Source organism: Clytia hemisphaerica, unplaced genomic scaffold, assembly GCF_902728285.1.
Source record: "Clytia hemisphaerica strain Z4C2 unplaced genomic scaffold, Clytia hemisphaerica genome assembly, whole genome shotgun sequence".
NCBI lineage: Eukaryota > Metazoa > Cnidaria > Hydrozoa > Leptothecata > Clytiidae > Clytia > Clytia hemisphaerica.
In genome coordinates this window covers 2,816,046-2,825,304 of record NW_027104338.1, presented here as the reverse complement: position 1 = coordinate 2,825,304, position 9,259 = coordinate 2,816,046, and the positions used below count along the sequence as shown (strand labels likewise).

The following is a 9,259-nucleotide window of genomic DNA, read 5'->3' as shown; positions in this document are numbered from 1 at the left end:
AGCTGCCAACTTATAAAAAACCTTTACTTACCATCACAGATGCTTGCAGCTATATTTACGCTTGGCGTTACATTTTGCATTTCTTATTCTAAAAATAAACAAAAGGGTAAAATATTGAGATTGAATTTGAATCTTGTTACTTCCAAAATATTTGTACTTCATTCATAATTTCTGATCCCAGCGAAAAAAACTAAATTTGTTGTACTGTACTACAGGCCTGACTGACCCAAAAGTAGTGTAGCGACAGTCTGCCTGCAAAACAACTAATTTAATTTTTTTCACCTTACCTTTAATAAAAAGTGTGACAGTGTTTTTATAATATCTTTAGTTCTTCAAAAGAGAATCAAGACTATCAAGACAGTGTCAGTTTTTTTGTTTTATATTTGTTATAAAAATCTACAGTAAAGAAGTCCTCCCAATCTCATTTGTTCTATTCTTGTTATAAAAGGTCCCTGATCTGATTGCAAAATGTCGCATTGATATCCAGCCTTATGAAAATGCTCTGTGCATGATTGTTTTAATACTTCCAATGACCAGGTTGGAGTAACCAGTATCACAATTTCAACAGGTCCTTGACACTTGTATTTATGGTTTTGATTATAACCCTGCAATAAAACTGTTTTGAAAATTTAAAAAATCTTTTAAATTTAACTCAATCTCAATTTTTGTTTCCATTTTAAAGCTATTGAACATTTACTCTTACCTTCCAACTAAACACCTTCCCCTGCTTGTTAATGTTTATTTGTTTTGTTTATTTGGCACCTAAGAGTATTGGTTATGCTTCCATACTAAAGTGAAAAACATGCACTTACTCTACTGGAGTAACTGTATTTAGAAGTTTCAGTTGTTGTTATACTAACATGATACTAAAGCCGGGGTTTGGACATAATTATGAAAATTTGCGATAAGCACTGTGGGCAACCAGGCCTGACCAGGCGCACATTTGGGAAAAGTTGGGTTTTCCAAAATGGCCCAAAATTGTATTTTTTTCGTAATCTACATAAAATTTTAGTTAGTTTGAAGCAAATTCGAATGATTTTTTGGGTTTTTGTCAGATTTTAGCCATTTTGAAGTGGAGAGAATGCTTGAAAATCGAAAGTCCGGAGCCTTAAAAATGCCTTCCTTTACCAATATGAACAACGGTACATGAGCAAGCTCATCGAGGAAGATAAGGTTAAAGCTCGCCATTTTCATTCAACAAAGAGATTCATTGACGATTTGTGTGCAATCAATGATGGGAACTTGTTTCAATCTGTGTATGGAGAAATCTATCCAGGTGAACTTGAACTTAAAATTGAACATTCTGGATCTCATGTTTCTTTTTTAAACCTAAATATTTCCATCAAAGACGGGATTTTTTATTTACAAGTTGTTTGATAAGCGCGACGCTTTTCCTTTTTGCGGAACGTGCGTTTGAGCGCGCGCAGCGCGCTCAAACGCGCGTTCCGCATCCTTTGGCAAGATCTGCGTACGCGGACGTAAAAAATAATGTATATATGTTCGGAGAAGTGTCTCGAAAAGTGCTTGACAACGGAGATGGACGATCGAAAAGTGCTTGACAACGATGATGTTTAATGTCGAATTTGCTTATAGTCCGCAATATATTAGTTGTCTTAATTTTTTCCCGCCGGTCCATAATTGTTGGATCCAGCCTTCTAAAATTTGTCATTATTGTCTCAAACAATCAAAATGACAATAGCTGACAATAGGTGAACACGGATGCACAAAAGTGTCCCAATCAAGTATTCAGTTAGTATACAAGTGTATAATCAGCATAAACACATAAACAACAAAGGATTTAGATAAGTATTATTATTTTTGTCTCAAATAAGTTTGAAATGTTTATCCCCAGCCTTAATGTTGATAATATTAAAAACTTAATTGAGAGTACCAGAAGAACTCTTGTTGGGAATTTTAGAAAACTTCCAAGAACAGTCTGGCCCAAGTATAGTTGTGTTCCCCAGATTTTAAGAACTGCCCGTAGCCATGGCTTAAATGTTTTTTGTGTGAGTGAAACCCCCGGAGATGGTAATTGCTTTTATCACGCCATTGTAGAACAACTTAACGATCGTACAGATTTTGGTGATGTTTCAGCCTTAAGGTTACAGTATCCAAACCATCTTATCTTACGCCAGGCAGTCGTCAATTTTGTGCGGGATCAAAGTCGTCTAACTGTAGAGGAGTCTCCATACATTGTTGGATAAAGAACTTTCTTTGAACAGGGGGCAATTGATATTCGCAGGGCTGAAGGGTTTTCTTGGGAGCAGTTTTTAACCCAGCAGTTGTGTGATACTGTGTACACCACAGAGGTCTTTATCAATGCTGCAGCTATCTTGCTTGGTAGAAATATATGCATCAATTCTGAAAGCTGCAGCGTAAATAATCCCCTAAAAGTTATGAGTTGTTTCCGTGATTCTCCTCATTTAGAATTTCATGTAGATATGCCGGTCAGCTCTTACTTTCTTTTGGCCGGAATTAACAATAATCATTTCCAATCATTGTTACCTGGTGATGGGGGGATTTTAGTCAATTTTAACCAACAAGAAACTGTTGACTTTTCAATTGAAAATGTTGAGATCACAAGAAAACGAGAGTACAAAAGTATAAATGATCAATTGAAGGAAAATCCTCCAAACAAGAAAAATAAAATATCAAAACCTCCTGTACAAAAGCAAAGTGTCAACCCTGAAAAAGAAATACAGGCAAAGTGTACTCTGTACAGTTTGAAATATATTGAGCCTTCTGTTGATGAGTCTGCTTCAGACAGACAAAAAAGAAGGGAGAGTCTCAGGCGTAAGATAAGAAAAGCAGAAAAAAGGAGAAATTCAGAAGAAGAACTTGAATTATTATGTGCTCGTAATGGTATTGAATACATTGCACCTTCCACTGTCCGAGAGCAAAGAAATCGTAGAGCTAAAATGAATCGTTTGTTGAGAAAGGAGAACAAGGATGATATAGTGTGCAAGGGGGGTCCAGGTCTCACCAAAAAAAAAGAGGGCCCATCAAAAACTAAAACCCACACCAGATAATGTAAAGGATTCAAATTTATCTCCCAGACCCAATGTTCCAACTTCAAATTCATCTGTTCATAATGCTGCTGAAGACAGGCCTGGCAGTAATAGCAGTTGTTTACATACAAATCCTAGGGTAGTTGAAGCAGCAAGCATTTTTGAAGAAGGGGAGTTAAAACACAATATTGATCGCTGTAAAATTTGTAATGAAGTTAGACCTGTTTTTCATGAAACTGTTCACGTTGAGCCTGAATTGAACAACAATGATTTGTTTTCCCCAGCTTCATGGTCAGTAGGGGAGGATGGTAAGTGCACTAGATGTCGCCAAGAAGAAAAAAGTAATCGTAAAAGAAAAAACCCACCTGCTGCCCCCAAATTTTCTGGTATTTTTTCCATGTATGGGAATGATGATAGTAGTAGTAATGGAGATGGGCCATTACATAATAATATGCATTTTGAAGAAATTCCCCCATACCTGAAAAATCTGAGTATTCTTGAAACAGCCATGATTTCAAAAATCAATATAGTAACTAATATTACCATCCTTAAATACGGCATGCTGAAAGGACGCGGCCATTCTATTGCAATTCCACATGACATGAAAATTGCAAAGACTTTGCCAAGCCTCCCCCAACAAGTGGGAATTATATTGGTACGAAAGAAAGGTGAGAATGGGGAAGTTTTGAAAGACTTTATTGTTAAACGAGATAAAGTTGAACAGGCTTTGAAAGGACTTGTCTTTGGTTTTCCACATGGTGGAATGGGTACCCCCTTTCCTAATTCTAAAGATTTTTTCTGTGGCTTCCCAACCCTTTTTATTTTGATGTTATAATTGACCGTGTAAGATTAGAGAATTTGCCTAATGATGGCCGACAAATTTGTCCAGGTGTTCCAACTCTTGAATACAAAACAAAGGTTCCCAACTTGAATAAGAATTTATCTGAAGGTCAACCAGGATCCTCAGATTTGGAAAATACACATTCAGGTGTTGTCTCACCACTTGAACCTAATGATGTTGATAAGAATCTTGAGAAACTTTTACAGAAAATTGTTGATGATGAAGAGACTGTACAAGATCTTGTACGCCTTCAAAGAGTTGGGGTGGCAGAAATAACAAGTGAAAACGTGAACTTGTGCCTGAAAGGAAAACATGTGGTTTTTTTGCAATGGCTTTTCCAACAATATTTATCAATGGTTCAGCAGACATCACCATTCCTCAACTAACAACCCCTGATTATCAAGAGTGGGTGGATCATATCTACCACTGCGGTGACAACCGTGTGAGCTCCCATCCAACACTTCGATTTTTTCTTTTAAATCTTGGCCTAAGGGAAAGGGCTTTAAACCAAGGTTCATTTATTGTTGCACAACAACTTCATGACGCACATCTTTCTGTTGAAGAATTACGTGAAAATTTAGAGAATAATGATACTTCTGTACCAAGAAAATTGATAAGTGTTGGTGCTAAGTTTGCTAATAGTGATCCATATTGGCGAGACAGGAAAATTGAACTTGACAACCTTGCTTTGTTTAGAAAGATTGGATATGGGGACCTTCCAGCCTACTTTGACACAAACTCTATGGCTGAATACCACTGGGATCCCCTTAAGCAATTGCTTGCCAAGTATGAATCTGTTGTTAAAGGGGTACCCGTCGAGACCGTCCTTGAGTGCATTAATAATGATTTTTCATACCATCGTAAATTAGTTTTGTCGAATCTCCATATTGTCACCAAATACTTTGAGAGGAGGACCCTTAATTATTACAAAACTGTCGGGAAAGAACTATTTCAAACTTCTGACATGTGGATTAGATATGAGTTTGCAAAAGGTCGTGGTGAGATTCATAGTCACGCTATTGTTTTTAGTGAATCGCACGCAAAGAAAACAGAAAATGCAATGGCTCTGATTACTGATGATGGAAAAGGTAATGTAAATACATCTGATGCAGCATTTGAACTTCATAGTTTACTTCAGACTGATTTACAAAATACAGAAGATTTTCATCCACGTTTTGAAGGCAATGAGATCATTCTTTTCTGATATCTCATGTCAAAACACGACTGTTAACATGGTTAGCCAACTCAGACACGCAAGCCATCATTGATCAAGACTTAATGGCTCTGTTGAGATACATCACTCAGTATGCTTGCAAGGGTGCCAAATCTACAGACGATTTCATTCGTCTATATAAACATTTATTAGATGTTAATAGTGATGTTGCATCTGTAAGAAGTATTGCCCAACAATTAATTTTAAAAATTATTGGATTGATTGATATGCCAGCAGCTGCTGTTGATTTTCTGAATTGTGGGGGTCGTTTGTTTCATTGCACTCGACAGTTCAGGAGAATAGGTCTTAGTGGTTTTCGTGCAATAAATTCAAAGTTTTCTGATGGGGATGCAACAAAAGAAACACCTCTAGAAAAGTTTTTGAGTGAAAACGTCGAACACGTTATCCCAATATGACTTTGTATAATTGGGCTCAAATTTGTGTTTGCACTACTAAGTGTGCTAAAAACCATGTTCCTGTTTTTACTGGGATCCCAACTCTTCCCATATGGCCACTAGAAGAGGACTATTGTAAGGGTCAATTAATGATTCACTCGTTGGGAACATGGGAAAACGGAAAAGACTCATTTTTAGAATCATTCATGGAGTTTTTAGAAAGTGACCTATGTCCTATGATTGTGAAAGAACTTGTCAAAAAAGCAAAATTAGAGCATGACAAAAGACTAGAAAGGGATCGTCAAAGAGCAAAAAAGAGGAAAAACCTTGATGTTGGTGATAGCTCTATTGACCACGAATCTGGATCTGAAGATGAGTTTGAGAATGAAATCAGAAACGAACATGAATTTTTAAGATACTTGGCTGAAAATAGACCCCAAGATTTTGAAGATTTGAATGCTTTTAGAGATCTGCCTGATGGTGGAGAAGGTTTTGATTGGCATCAGTATGCAATTGAATCTTTTGGAGGTGGTTGGCCTGATAATTCTTCAGATTGGCTAGAAAACATCTCAAAGGTGGCAGCTGCACAGCAACATGCTCGAAATCAGAATTGTGATTTGCCACCAAATATTGATTTATTGAAGGCTAATGCTCTTCAAAGAGTAATAATAGCTATTAACATTCTTAATATTATGTCTGTTGTGAATAATGAACACTAAAAAAAAGTGCGTCTCTTAGTGCAGGGGACGGCTGGAAGTGGTAAAACATTTACAATTGTTGCCTTGACCTATTTGTCGCGAAGAATTTGCAATCGAAACAATGCTGTAATGAATTTAGCACCTACTGGAGCAGCATCTATTCTCCTACCCTGTTCACTCAACAACAAGCATCCCAAGAGTGAAGAAAAAAGAATCCAAAACATTACAGTTAACTGATAAGCCATTGAATAGCATATCTCTCACTGCCTTACGTGAACTTACTGGTAGCACTCTGGAAGGTAATTCTATGAAATTGATGACCTTGAATTTAGATGAAAGAGGTATGTATAGTCATCGTATGTTAGCATGGTGTAGTCAACGTTTTAAGGAGGCAACATGTGATTTTTTCAACAGCTTTGGTGCAATACCAACTGTCAATTTTTTTGGAGATTTAGGCCAGCTAGGTCCAGTTGATTCTCATGATTTGCATGTTGAGCCATTATCCTCAGACGCCCCAGATAAGCTTGCCGGTTATGGAATCTATCGTACATTTTCACATTGTATTCTGTTAAATGAAACTATGCGACAAGGCCCAGATCAGTTGTCTTTTTTGGAAATGTTGCTGAGAATCAGAGAGGGTAAACTCAATTTGAATGACTGGAAGACAATAAATTCAAGATATGAAGGTGAGCTTCCTGAAAGTGCCAAAGAGGGATTTAGATCAGACACATGTTTGACCGTTATGGAAACGTGGCAAGAAGTAAATGTTGAGAACCACAACAAACTAGCTGATTTGGGGATCCCTGTTGCTACTATACCAAGCAAAGGAAAAGGTCGTCATCACACTCAATCTGTTAATCAGATGGGTCAAATTCCTGCAACCTCTCACATTGCTGTTGGAAGTCGTGTGCTTTTGACTAAAAATCAGCTCAGCTTAACACCTCTTGGATTGAATAATGGAGCAATTGGGAAAGTGATTGCAATATTATATGCTGAGGGAGAAGCACCTCCATCATTTCCAGAAGCAGTTGTTGTAGATTTCCCAAGATACAAAGGCCTAAGCTGGCTTCCAGAACACCCAACATGGGTTCCTATACCTGTCAATGAAGCACGCTGTGATACTAACTGTTGCTCTAGAAGGGGGTTGCCCTTGATGCCTGGTTATTGTATACCTATATCAAAAAGCCAAGGTATGACAATAGGTCCTAATGAGCCATGTACTCATATTCGGATAAAGTTAAATAAAGAGATTTTTATGGAGAAACTTAACCTTGGCATAACTTATACAGCCCTCAGTAGGGCATCTAAACTAGAAAATGTTGCTTTGGTCGAAAAAGTGCCATATGATAGGCTAAATTATATCAATAATCATCCATGGATGCCACGAAGAAGGGAAGAAGAAGAAAGATTGAAATTTTTGAGTGGCGAGACTCTTCAAACATTTGGCCATTACAGCGATTTGAATACTTACAGAGAACTATTATGTCAATTTGATCACTTTGTCAATGATGGTCTAACTTGTTTTCAAGACCCTTGATCACATTGCCTCAACATCGTTTCAGGGCATCGTGATGCTTTTTTTATGCGATTGTTAAATTTTCTGCTTAGCATAGAAAGGCGTTTTCAATTACATGTTTTATAAATAAGACTGATAAAACCTTAAAACAATTATAACTTAATTTATTCTGCATTAAAACAGAGATGTAAGACCTTTTGACAATGCATGACATTTTCTTACTGTTATGAATGGAACAGCAGCTCAAAGATAGAATTCTGAGTATCTCAATCAAGACAAGGAACTATTAAAACAATTAAACATGGGAAAATGAAGGCTCTAAATCAACTCAAGCAAACGTTAATTCGGCAGTATTTTGAAGGCTATGAATCATCTAAGCTCAATTTTTCTTCTTTTGAAAAGGAACTGTTAAAACATGTAATTAATTTTTTGAAAAGGAACTGTTAAAACATGTAATTGAATTTGCCTCACTATCATTAGTTTAAATCAAGGCTGTTTCTTTGTTTTGCTGAAAACGACTTTAAGTTGATGATTGATGGATGTTGATAGTTGTTTCCATCAAAGGTGGATGCTGATAGTTGTTTCCACCCTCTGGTGACATGTTGATAGTTGTTTGTCACATACAGAGTTTTTACCTATGAATGTTGATAGTTGTTTTCATAGTGGTGTAGTTTATCTATGCCACCCTAAAACATGTTGATAGTTGTTTGTTTTAGGGGTACATCAACTTTTTTTATGTCAACAGCAGCTCAGCAGCCTTGTACCCTGAAAATCTTCTTTTTTTATTTGTAAATATATTTTTAGGGTGGGGTACAAAATCCTATGGCTTATCCTTCACGTGGTGTACCCTGTTACATATTTTCAAAGTCTTCGATCTTTCAGAAAACTGTCAAAAATTAAGCAGAATATGCACTTAGCCTTTAAATTATGCTGCAGAAGAAATATTTGACTTTGAAAATATAAACTAAAAGCCAAGGTGTAGAAATACTGTGTTATCAGAAATTTCGCTCTCATTAAAGACTTTTTCATCAGCTGTCTATTTTGATATGAATTTAAAACTGTGTTTCTTTTGGGAAGGAGTATTTGTTATAAAAGGTGGAACTTCCATACATCAAAATCCTTTTTAATCGATCTACATTACAGAAACTCCTGATCCGGAATATCGTTTATAGTGTACTGTCATTACATGCCTGTTATCATTTCAGTTTAAATATGGATGAAGATAAAGAAGAAGTTTTTAACATGTCAATAGATTCTACAAGTGCAGAAGACTTTTTAAAGGAAGAACTTGAAAATGAGAAAAAAAAGAATGAAGAAGAGGTGAGAGAAAAAGAAGATGAAGTCAGAATGAAAGAAGATGAAGCCAGAAAGAAGGAAGGGAAACAAGACTTAGAAGTGAAAGAAAGTGAAAAGGTAGAAAGAGAAGCAGGAAAACAGACACAAGCAGAGGACCCCAAGAAGAATGAGAAAGAACAGGATAAAAAGAAATACAAAAATGAGAAGATCCGAATTAAAAATCGAAAATATAAAACAACCAAAGATAGTTCGGGTTGTTGGGAACAATGACCAAAATAAAGATGGACAAAAG

At 36.5% G+C, this 9,259-nt stretch overlaps 1 protein-coding gene across 1 annotated transcript; it reads left to right on the top strand.

Annotated features, from left to right (window-relative positions):
- Window positions 1-8,883: 8,883 nt before the first annotated feature.
- On the top strand, window positions 8,884-9,237 carry LOC136817889 (nucleolar protein 58-like). The gene has a single exon (XM_067074221.1). The coding sequence runs from the start codon at window positions 8,884-8,886 to the stop codon at window positions 9,235-9,237; it is 354 nt and encodes a 117-aa protein (XP_066930322.1).
- Window positions 9,238-9,259: the final 22 nt, after the last annotated feature.

Bases quoted from the DNA above. Each gene is read 5' to 3' on its own strand.
- LOC136817889 (XM_067074221.1), top strand. From the start codon at position 8,884: ATGGATGAAGATAAAGAAGAAGTTTTTAACATGTCAATAGATTCTACA.